At 39.8% G+C, this 12,635-nt stretch overlaps 1 protein-coding gene across 6 annotated transcripts in view; it reads right to left on the minus strand.

Annotated features, from left to right (window-relative positions):
* Positions 1-7,381: 7,381 nt before the first annotated feature.
* lrwd1 (leucine-rich repeats and WD repeat domain containing 1) overlaps positions 7,382-12,635 on the minus strand; it is a 51,625-nt gene continuing 46,371 nt past the window's right edge. For all 6 annotated transcript variants that reach the window (XM_068010131.1, XM_068010130.1, XM_068010134.1 and 3 more), the window contains 2 exons: positions 9,484-9,593; positions 7,382-8,195 (listed from right to left, as the gene is read on the minus strand). In XM_068010131.1, coding sequence (XP_067866232.1) covers positions 8,055-8,195; positions 9,484-9,593 — 251 coding nt within the window. In that variant the 3' untranslated portion in view covers positions 7,382-8,054. The remainder of the gene's footprint in view (positions 8,196-9,483; positions 9,594-12,635) is intronic.

The following is a 12,635-nucleotide window of genomic DNA, read 5'->3' on the forward strand; positions in this document are numbered from 1 at the left end:
TGGCAAGTTTTGCCCATGATTCCCACTAACTTCAGTTCTACTAAGCTCCTTGGTGCCCTACTGGTCAAATGCTGCCTTGATGTCAAGGGCAGTCACTCTCACCCCTAGAATTCAGTGCTTTTGGCCATGTTCCGACCAAGATTGTCATGAGGTCTGGAGCTGAATGGGCCTGACAAAAGCCAAACTATGCAGATTGGTAAGTGCCGCTTAGTAACATTAACAACACTTTCAATCACTTTGCTGATGATTGAGAGTGGACTGATGAGGCAGTATTTGGCCAGATTGGATTTGTCCTGTTTTTGTGGACAGAACACATCTGGGCAATTTTCCACTTTGTCAGGTGTTGTAGTTATACTAGAACAGTTTGCCTAGAGGCACAACTAATTCTGGAATTCAAGCCTTGAGCACTAGAGCAAGGACATCATCAGGGCCCATAACCTTTACTGTATTCAAAGCACTGAGCTGTTCTTTATCATTTGGAGTGAACTGAATTGGCTTAAGACTTGCATCTGTGATGTTGGGGACCAAGATCAATCATTCACTTGGCATTTATGGCTGAAGACAGTTGCAAATGCTTCATGTTTGTCTTTTACACGTGTGCTGGGCCCCACTATCATTGAGGATGGGGATGTTCTTCGAGCCTCCTGTAGCAGCAAGTTGTTTAATATCCACTACCATTCATGACTGGATGTGGCTGGACTGCAGAGCTTTGATCTGATCCCTTGGTTGTGGGATCACTTAGCTCTGTCTTTAGCATGCTGCCTCTGCTGTTTAGTATGCATGTAGTAGTGTGTGGTAGCTTCAGCAGGTTGGCACCTCATTTTTAGATACATCTTGTGCTGCTCCTGCCAGGCTCTTCTACACTCCTCAATGAACCAGGGTTGGTCCCCTAGCTTGATAGCAATGGTAGCTTGAGGGATTATGCCAGGCCATGAGGTTACAGATTGTGGTGGAATACAATTCTGCTGCTGATGTCCCACAGCCTCATGGATACCCAGTTTTAAGCTGCTAGCTCTGTTCTGAATCTAGCCCATTTGGCACAGTGGTAGTGCCACACAACACTGTGGAGGGCATCCTCAGCGTAAACACGAGATTTTGTCTCTACCAGGACCGTGCAGTGATCACTCTTGCCAATACTGTCCTGGACAGATGCATCTGCGACAGAGATTGGTGAGGACGAGGTCAGTTATGTATCTCTATCGTGTGGATTCTCTCACCACCAACGCAGGCCCAATCTGACAGCTATGTCCTTCAGGATTTAGCCAGTTTGATTAGTAGTGGTGCTACCAAGCCACTCTTGGTAATTGACAATGAAGAACACCTCTTCACCCCACAACAGAGAACATTCTGTGTCTTTGCTACCCTGTGTTTCGTCCAAGTCATGCTCAACATGGAGGAGTACTGATTCACCAGCTGAGAAAAGCAGTAGGTGGAAATCAGCAGGAGGTCTCCTTGCCCTATTTGACTTGATGCCATGAGACTTCCTGGGGTCTGGAGACAAAATGTTGAGGACTCCCAGGATCACTCCCATCTGACTGTATACCACAGTGCACTGATAGTGGAGGGAGTGAATGTTTAAGGTGGCACATGGGGTGCCAATCAAGTGGGTTTTGTCCTGGATGATATCAAGCTTCTTGCCTCATCCAGGCAAGTGGAAAATATTCCATCATACTCCTGACTTGTGCCTTATAGATGGCAGAAAGACTTTGGCAAGTCAGGGGATGGGTTACTCACCACAGAATACCCAGCCTCTGACCTACTCTTGTAGCCACAATATTTATGTGGCTGGTCCAGTTAAGTTTCTGGTCAATGGTGACCTCCAGAATGTTGATAGTAGGGATTCGACAATGGTAGTGCCATTGAATGTCAAGGAGAGGTGGTTATTTCCTCTTACTGGAGACTGTCATTGCCTGGCACTTGTGTAGCACCAACATTACTTCCCACTTACCAGCCTAAGCCTGAACGTAGTTCAGATCTTGCTCCGTGCGAGCTGGGAGTGATTCGTTATAGGAAGAGTTATGAATGGAAAGGATAAACTACAAATGCTAGAAATTCAAAACAAAAATCTCAAAACAATGCAAATTCACAGCAAGTCATTCAGTGTCAGTGGAGAAAAAAAGGTTAATTGTTCCATTCCAAATATTAAGTTGTCTCGGTGAAAAAATATGAACACACACCCATACCCCTTGTTGGATTGTACTGTTCTTGGGTATTTCAATGAAAATTATTTTTCAAACTTATTATTTGCCAATATGGCTATCTAGAAACAAACATGTGACCTCTACCGTGGAAGAGCAAGGATTGTAGGGAACACCACCACCTACGAATTCCCCTCCAAGTCACACAGCACCCTGACTTAGTAAATATCGACGTTCCTTCACTGTCGCTGGATCAAAGTCATATCTTAACTGCGCTGTGGGAGTGCCTACAGCACACGACTGCAGTAGTTCAAGAATGTGCCTCACACTACCTTCTCAAGGGCAATTAAATATGGGAAATAAATGCAGGGCTTGCTAGTGCCAACCACATCCCATGAACAAAAATTGAGTTTTCATTGCTGCTATTGAAATCTGAAAATAGTAATCCTTCAACTCAATCATCCTGGAAATTTGAAATTATCTGTCCAGCTTCAATTGTCTCGAATAGCAATTAGCCTCTAACTGACTTCCGGATTTACAGCAATTAGACTGTGGTCCTAAAGGGACAAATTTTCTACAAAGAGTTCTGCAATAGCAGCACAATAATTTATTGTAGATTATTATTATATAACTGTTGCTATAGATTAACACAGCATCTGATATAAGCAATGGTATAGGAAATTCACTAATAATGTTACTTCTGATTTTGAACTGTACAGGAGGTGGCCAATTGCCCATCGTGTCTGTGCCAGCACAATACTGGAGCAATCTAAAACTGATCACATTGCCCTGCTCTCCTCATAACCCTGTATCTTCCTCTACTTCAAATAATCGTCCAATTTTCCCTTAAAAGACCCCTCCCTGTGGCAACACATTTCCATGCTTCAACAATCCCCCCATATAAAGAAATTTCTCCTAACCTCTCTCAATTTTCTGGTGACAATTTTAGATTGAAGATGTTTCATACTGTCTCTCTAAATAGAAAGAGAAGAACTTGCACTTATGTAGCACTTTTCACAACCATACAACGTCTCTAAGTACTTTATAACCTAGGAAGTACTTTTTAAAGTGTGGTCATTGATGTATTGTAATAGACAGCAAGGTCCCAGAAACAGCAATGAGATAATGACCAGATAATCTGTTTTTAGATGTTGGTTGAGGGATAAATCTTGACCAAGACACCAGTGAGAATTCTCAGCTTCTCTTCGAATATTGCTATGGGATCTTTTACATTCACCTGAGGAAGCAGATGGAGCATTGTTTTAACATCTCATCTGAAAAAAAAGCACTCCCTCAGTACTGCAACTGGAATGTCAGCCTAGATTTTATGCTCCGTGCTCAGAGTGGGACTTGAATACACAACATTCTGACTCAGGCAAATGTGCTACTACTAAGCTACAGCTAATACCTAACACAGCTAATGTAATACCCTTATTTAAGAAATCTAATCCATGCAACGACAGAACCATTGATCTAACATCAGTAATTGATAAAATAATGGAATCAATTATTAGAAAAACTGAGAGGTATCTGTAGGAGGATGAGCTAAGAAATACAAGGCAGCGTAGCTTTGGAAAGGGAAGAACCTGTCTGACAAATCTCCTTGTCTTGTTTGAGGAAATGACATCAAGTGAATAGGGGCAAACAATATTACATAGAATTACATGGAATGTACAGCAGAGAAAAAGGCCATTTGGGCCAACAGGAACAGTGTTTATGCTTCACACAAGACTCCTCCCACCCTACTTCCTCTAACTCTATTAACTTATCCTTCTAATCCTTTCTCCCTCATATGTTTATCTAGGTTCCCTTTAAATACATCTGTTATTCGTCTCAGCTACTCCTTGTGATAGCGAGTTCCACATTCTAACCACTCTCTGGGTAAAGATATTTCTCCTGAATTCCTTTTGGATTTTTAAGTGACTACCTTATATCTAATGACACCTAGTTTTGGTCACCCATACAAGTGCAAAGATCTTCTATTAAACCCCAAATACCTCTATTAGGTCACCCCACAGCTTTCTCTTTTCTAGTTCCTCTCAGTTCTGGTATTATCCTTGTAAATATGTTTTGCATCTTCGCCAGTGTCTCTATATTCTTTTTGTAATATGGAGACCAGAACTGTGCGGTATCTCACATGTTTCTCCAGAAATTTAACATGATTTCTTTGGTTTTCAATTGTAACCCCCAAGAAATGAATTTTGTGCTTTGTTTTCTTTTTTATGGCCTTATTAACTTGTGTCACTACTTTGCCATTTGTGTATCTGTACCAGGACCTGTTTGCTCTTTTACATTGATTTTCATTATTATGATATAATGTGGTACTTGGATCTCTAAAATGCCTTTGATAAATTTCCTAATGAAAGGCTGCTACTAAAGTTAAATAGTGTGGGAATTAAGATAAAATCTGGACATCAACAAAGAATGAAGGAAGGAATACAGCAGGTATTTACTGAGACAGTCACATCAGAATGGGAGCAGGAGTAAAGCGCCAGAAGCACAGCACTGGGGCCCCGAGTTCTCCAAATCTGCATTAATCTGCAACATTCAAATCAAATTACTAAGTAGACAAAGAAAGAAATTATATTTTTGGATTAGTTTTTGACTTTAGACAATAATGGAAGATTCAATATTGGTTTGTGGGTACAGTACCAAATTCCAGGATAACATATGGGGGAAATTTGTGACCAATGATGTATCTTTCCACTAAGTGATCAATCAGATGAGATATTTTAAGGTAGTTTGATAAACGTACTAGATTTCCAGTTTCTGTTTTGGTTCAAACTAAATTATTGAATTCATGGCAAAATTATCAAGCATAAAACATTATGTGACAAATTCCAAATGCATTTAATGGGATTCCGTTGTAAATGACTAGCTGACAGCAATGAAAACTGTAAGCCAGGATTATTTCCAAATAGATATGAAGTGACAGTGAAACAGCAGCAGTGGGATAATTTGGTTCTGGTTCTACTGCTGTTCACAATCGCTTCCATCACCTAAAGACCTTTATTTTGTTTCTATGACCAAACAATACAGGTGACTGATAAATTAATATGTGACTCAGACCAGCTGTTCCAATCTATTTTGCTTTAAGTAAACATATCCAAATAAAAGCAAAAAAGACAAACAAGAAAGCCAACACAATAAACTGTAGATGGTTTAATTTTACACTTGACCTTTTCTATCAATAAAAGATCCAGACTACTCTTAACGTAATTTGGAACAAAAGAAAAACATTTCAGAGACAAAAACAAAAGTAATTGGCACATATTCATGATTAACATTCAATTATTAGATAAAAAAATTATGATCATTCTAATAATTGCTTTGTTTCCAGTGAGTAAAACCATAATGTAGAAAACACCAAGCTACAAAGTTAAAATCAATACCAGAGGCACAATATCTGTATTTTCACGTACAAATCTTTTTTGGAATTTACTAGCAAATCTTCCATGACACTGCTCACAGTCAGGTGATACTATTTTAGAAGGACAGGAGTATATTGAATGTATTATTCTGTTACTAAGCAGGGCTCTGTCTCTTTAAAACAAAAATTAGATGTATTAGTTAAATAAACATAGCCTCAGATCAGAGTTTAATTGTTGTTTGCCGAAGGGAAATTTACAGTGTGAAAGTGCTTGTAATTTTAAGTTCCAGGTCAATGACTAGTTCTTTCTTTTAAAAAATGTTTTTCAGCTGGTGCAGCACATGGTTTATAATAGTCTTGCCCTAGACACAAGACTTTTAATATATATATATATAAAGACTATATTGTAACATGTTGTGGTCTGTTGTTAAGGTTAAGATCTATGTCCCTCTAAGAGCACAAAGCTTAATTCCTGTTAAGATTAAGTCAAGGTTTAATGGCTCTTCAAACTGCAGATTACAACACTAGCTTTCTCTTTCTTTTAAAAGTGTTTGGTCAGACCACTCTGAGGATAGACACATTCTGGATCCTGTGTCAAATGGCTACCTTTGTTTATACTTTTTTTGAAGTGAGATACAGAAAATTGAGAGTGAAGCCACAAAACTAAAAGTGTGGTGGACAAAAAATATGTGCTGGTTATTACATGGCATTTTTAACATTTCTCAACATGACAATGTTAACTTTGATAGAAATTCTAATCTGCATCCATCACACTTCATGTCATGCATGCAAATTTCTGCATTTTTTTTCCAAGTACATTGGCTTTCTTTAAAAAGAAACAATTATTTTTAATGTATAGACAAACTTTTCCAGCAACAAAGTAGCTTCTAACTGATTTTAAAATTCGCATTGTTGGCAGGGGAGGGGGGGAGGAAGAGGTATTTTAAGATTTCTAATTGATCTGAGGATCTGCTTCAAAACAGACTATAACAGCACGAAGGAACAGCAATTACATCCGATAGGGTTTAAAGAAACATGGTAAGTCACATGCTTACATACTAGCAGTAAAATAATGAATTGTGCATTATATAGAGTCAGAGTCATAGAGTTATACAGCACATCTGCGTGGGTTTCCTCCGGGTGCTCCGGTTTCCTCCCACATGCCAAAGACTTGCAGGTTGATAGGTAAGTTGGCCATTAGCAATTGCTCCTAGAATAGGTAGGTGGTAGGGAAATATAGGGACAGGTGGGGATATGGTAGGAATATGGAATTAGTGTAGGATTAGTATAAATGTATCAGGCCTGTGTCCTCAGTACCTTGCTCTACGGCAGCGAGGCCTGGACAACGTATGCCAGCCAAGAGCGACGTCTCAATTCATTCCATCTTCGCTGCCTTCGGAGAATACTTGGCATCAGGTGGCAGGACTATATCTCCAACACAGAAGTCCTTGAAGCGGCCAACATCCCCAGCTTATACACACTACTGAGTCAGTGGCGCTTGAGATGGCTTGGCCATGTGAGCCGCATGGAAGATGGCAGGATCCCCAAAGACACATTGTACAGCGAGCTCGCCACTGGTATCAGACCCACCGGCCGTCCATGTCTCCGTTATAAAGACGTCTGCAAACGCGACATGAAATCGTGTGACATTGATCACAAGTCGTGGGAGTCAGTTGCCAGCATTCGCCAGAGCTGGCGGGCAGCCATAAAGACAGGGCTAAATTGTGGCGAGTCGAAGAGACTTAGTAGTTGGCAGGAAAAAAGACAGAGGCGCAAGGGGAGAGCCAACTGTGCAACAGCCCCAACAAACAAATTTCTCTGCAGCACCTGTGGAAGAGCCTGTCACTCCAGAATTGGCCTTTATAGCCACTCCAGGCGCTGCTTCACAAACCACTGACCACCTCCAGGCGCGTATCCATTGTCTCTCGAGATAAGGAGGCCCAAAAGAAAAAGTATAAATGGGTAGTTGATGGTCGGCACAGACTCGGTGGGCCAAAGGGCCTGTTTCAGTGCTGTATCTCTAAACTAAACTAAACAAGACAAGAACAGGCCCTTTAGCCCATCGTGTCCATGCCGACCATCAAGCATTCTAATCCCATTTTCCAGCATTTGGCCCGTAGCCTTGTATGCTATGGCGTTTCAAGTGCTCATCTAAATTCTACTTAAATGTTGTGAGGGTTCCTGCCTCTACCACCTCTTCAGGCCAGTAACAATTAAATTCTATTCTTATTTTTTATTAAAAATCCTTTAAACAAATGTAATGTCTATGCAGATCCCCAGTATTACTCAGCACATCCTCTGACTTACCATGAGCAACACCGCAAGTGGTCTGCTAGTATTTATTACAAAGGCTCAATGACTCTTCTACCTTGTCCATCTTCAAAATGCACATTTCTCATGCAGAAGGGGTTCTGGATTCTCAGATGCAAGACTATTTGGAATACAATACAGAATGCTATATAGCATCATTCAGTTCTACTTGAAGTCAAGACCGCTGTAAATTTGGATTCTGGACATTCCATTGTTCTGTTCCCTTGCTGAAAACTTTATGTTCTTTTCCAAATAACAGTGATATTTCTGTCTGTCACTGCTACAAGGTATTTAAATTCAGGGTCTGTAGTTACATTATTTATCAAAGTTCCTTCAATTATTTCCCCTTGTGCTTTTATGGCTGGCCACTTGAGAATCTGAAAATGCATAAGAATGTGAACCAAGTGAGCAAATGAACCAAACAACCATCCAACACCTAGTATGTTATGAGTACAGACACCAAGTTCTCGGATATAACGAACATCCCTTTCTTCATCGACCTGAAATGTTAACTCTGTTTCTCTCTCCACAGTTGCTGCCAGAACTGCTGAGTATTTCCAGCACTTTCTGTTTTATGGCAACAGGCTGGCCTGCGGGATGGTGGAAAATAAAGTACCTAATATACTTACATCTTAAAACATTCACACAGTGAAAATAACAGGAAATATAGTTTTTGTGAACGCAGCATTTCTTTCCTTTCCCTTCACTTGGGCAATCCAGCTGAAAACCAGAATGAATAGTGCAATACTGCCTCTTGCACTCTGCTATTAAAAATCAAGTAATGTATTTTCAAAATCCTTCACATTAAGAATGCAGTATTTCCCCCCATAGCAAATAAACAACTGCATGTTTTAGCATTTAAAAAAAAGGTGAAGCCACATTCTAATTAGGGAGAGCCAAATGAGTTTAATGCATGCACTATAGAATGCATTTCTTTGTGTGGAGTTTCGCAATCTCAGTTATCAGAGGGGACATTGGACAGATGCTGAGTCAGTCCTAAGCCACTCTTGTGTGCCTAAACTGTTTTATCTGGCTTGACAACAGATTGCCTTCTTCTATCCTGGCTGAAAAAAATACATAGGAATATATGAGACTGTAAACAACAAAAATAACAGTGAAAAATCTTGGTTAGAATTTCACACAAATATAATCCTTGAATCACTGGAAAACAAGAAATCATACTCAGAATTTTTATATTCTTTCTAGAGATAAGCAGAATACAAGGCCTAACTATCATAACCACAGGCTGAAGACAGATGAGGTGTTTCACAAGGTCTTTCTTACACCGCTGGGAACAGAAAGAGAATAAAGCAGATATTAGTGCAATTTGTATGCCATGAAGAAGGGGCAGTCATCTGACAGAATGATGTAATTTGACTTTGGGGTACTGCTCTTGAAAATATCTATTATATCAGATATTCTGACTTCGTATTTTTAAGGATATATGGAGAACAAGGAAAGGAGAGAAGAGGATAAAATAACATTTCATTTTAAGTTCACAGAAACTTTTGCTACCTTAAGGTTCCACCTATAGATAGTACCATAGAAACCATAGATATAAATAAATAGACAACCCATTCAAAACTATAACTAGAATCAGTTAATTTTTCAGTCCATTATAAAGAAGTTGATTTTGTCATTTAATGTTGCAGCAGTATGGGGTACCTGTGTTGGTGAGGTCTTCTTGCCAGAAGTCACTTCTTCATTGGTGAACTCATCAAGCTCATACAACCAAATGTCACCCTTTTCATCGCCACATAGAAGATAGTTTTCATCTGTGGAAAGAATCCACTCTGCTTAATTATTGCACTACTGTCAAGTGGACTCCTCTTTCTATTCACTTGTTTGCACTATATGTTTAGTCTTTAACCTTTCATATCTAAAAGTTTAATATTTGTACGATGTCTTTGGTGTTTGAAATACTATCAATATCAGGTAAAGATAGATAATAGGACTAGACAATGAAAGTCAAAGAAAAGAACAATGTCACATTCATTGCTCATCCCCAGTTGCGCTGAGGTGGTGATGGTGGGCCTTCTTCAACTGCTACAGTCCTTGTAGTGATAATGATCCCAGAATGGTGTTAGACTGGGAATTTCAGGATTTTTGAGCTAGTGGCAATTAGGAAACAGCAATACATTTCCAAGTCAGGATAATGTGGAACGCAGAGGTGATGGTGTTCTTACAAAATTGTTGCTCGTGTTCTTCTATGTAGTAGATCACCAAAAGATTTGAGCATCGTAAGATGAAGCAGACCTTCCTGCCCATTTTAGTTCATCTGTCTAGAATAACTGCATAGCGCCTCAACTGCAGCATCCAGTTGGCTCATTAATGATTCACCGACTACTCTGTCCAGGAGCTAATTCCTTTTACTTCTCACTCTTAATGTGATTCCTGATTCCAGTCCTACATTTTCTGTTTATAAATTTGAACCTCTGATGTTAAACCAAGGCCCCACATGCCCTCTCAGGTGAATGAAAAATATTTCATGGTAGTATCCGGAGAGAAGCAGGGAAGTTCTCCCTGATGTCCTGGCCAACATTTATCCCTCAAACACCATCACTAAAAGAGATTATGTGGTCATTATCTCAATACTATTTATATATTGGTCGTCGCGTTTCCAACAGTACAGCAGTGACAATAGTTCAAAGAAAATACTTTTTTGGGTGTAAAGCTCTTTGGGACATCCTGAGGTTGTGAAATGAGCCACATGAAAAGCCAGTTCTTTTTTCCCCTTGTGGTTCTTTGTCTTACATGCACAATCGAATTTAAAGTAATTTTCCAGATTTACCTTTTTCATACTGTTTACAATCCTATATACTTCCACAAGATCACATCTCAGGTGCCATCTTTCAAGTCTGAAAAGCCAGAGTTTTCACGTAGATCAGACCACTAACACAGCAGTCTTGTGGCTCTTCTCTACACTCCTTCCAACAACTGAATCTGTTCCATGTATCTTCACGAGCAGAACAGGTTTGGTTTGACTAGAACACTGTACTCGTGCTGAGGCAGCGATCCTGATTGCCAACTTTTGGATTGCACTTCTCAAGAACCAAACTGATCCAGCAGTTGTCTGCAGTTTTCTGCATTATGAAGAGTTTTAGCAGGACCCTATATTTCATTGTGAGCCCTGGGCATGGGCTCTGTAAGCTTACACGTTTATCTGTTCCTGCTTCACTGACATTCAACACAAAATAGTTCCAGATTTTTGTACTACTGTCTTCAGAACATCATACTAACTATTTATGAATAATACAGGCTTTCTCATTGTTTCTCATGCTATCTCCATGTAAAATCATGCAATTGTTACTGCAATTACATAATTACATAGTCTGAGCTACTTGATACAGTTACAGAAACTGGGATGCCATCTGAAATGGAGCAATTCTTACACTAACTCTACAAGTAATACACCTGAAACAGCTTACACATTGCTACCATTATTTGAAAAGGGGAAATAAAAATGGCAAAAGTTGGTAAAAAGTTAAAATGGCAGAAAAACAGCCACTCTTACAACCAGTATCTTCAGAAATGAGACGACTGAGGCAATCTGTTAAACAATAGCGAAAGAAGGATTGCAAAAACAATGAGTTTAAGAGTTTAAGCCATTGCCTAGGCAACCCCAAATCGTCACTCCAAAATCAAGTTTACAATAACTCTTGAACCCATGCCTGGGTAATTCCAATTGCAGACAGCCAAGGATTAATAAGAGTTGTTTCTAGACTAGACTTTCATGGCTTCTGGTAATTTCCACTGCAACTTGTATCCATCAGGAACTAATTCATGTATTGAATGGGAAGAACTCTCATTCTATTTATAAGTATTACAAAGAATAGTTTACCTTATTAAAGTACTCTATTCAAGACTTTAACACATCACAGGGCTCCAAGAACACACTCTTTTACTGTCATGCCTACAGCTGATTCGTAACATCACAGAAGTTTCATAAAGTGGCTTTCCCCGGCTGCTTCTAACCAGTCATTTATTTATTTAGAGATACAGCACTGAAACAGGCCCTTCGGCCCACTGAGTCTGTGCCGACTAAGAACCACACAATTTATACTAACCCTACAGTAATCCCATATTCCCTACCTCCTACCTACACTAGGGGCAATTTACAATGGCCAATTTACGTATCACCTGCAAGTCTTTGGCGGTGGGAGGAAACCGGAGCACCCGGCGAAAAACCACTTGCAAATTCCGCACAGGCAGCACCCAGAACTGAACCTGGGTCCCTGGAGCTGTGAGGCTGCGGTGCTAACCACTGCGCTACTGTGCCGCCCATGTTAAAACATTAAACACAGTAAAAATGGAATAACTAAAATATCAGAAAATTCTGATACTGATGTACCTATCTACCACTATAACATTTTGTCTACATAATAATTGCTGTACTTGAAGGAAAAAAACATTTTGTGAAGCATTTGATATATTCTGATGTGACGGAAACCACACCTGACAAATGGGAATGTATTAATTTAATCATATGGAAAACTATTTTGAACTGTTATTGGACAAATAACTTGTTTAAAAAGAGCACAGGACTGAGTGGCTGAAAACATGGCTGCACATTTGCATTCTGAGAGACAGTTACCTAGAGAGACAATGGAAGTACTCCCTGATCCAATTAGTCAGATGGGTTTTGTCAATAGTGATGATCAAAAGACATTGCGAGTCATTGACTGAGCAAGAGGACCCACCCCCCACAACTTAAAGCATCTGGTAAGCTTGGAGGAATCCACAAACCTCGCAGGCGAGGCTGTTTCAAACACAGAGTTGGTCACATGATTAATCTGCTGGCCAACCTGGGGATTAAC

The sequence above is a fragment of the Heterodontus francisci genome, chromosome 30, assembly GCF_036365525.1.
Source record: "Heterodontus francisci isolate sHetFra1 chromosome 30, sHetFra1.hap1, whole genome shotgun sequence".
NCBI classification, from domain to species: Eukaryota; Metazoa; Chordata; class Chondrichthyes; order Heterodontiformes; family Heterodontidae; genus Heterodontus; species Heterodontus francisci.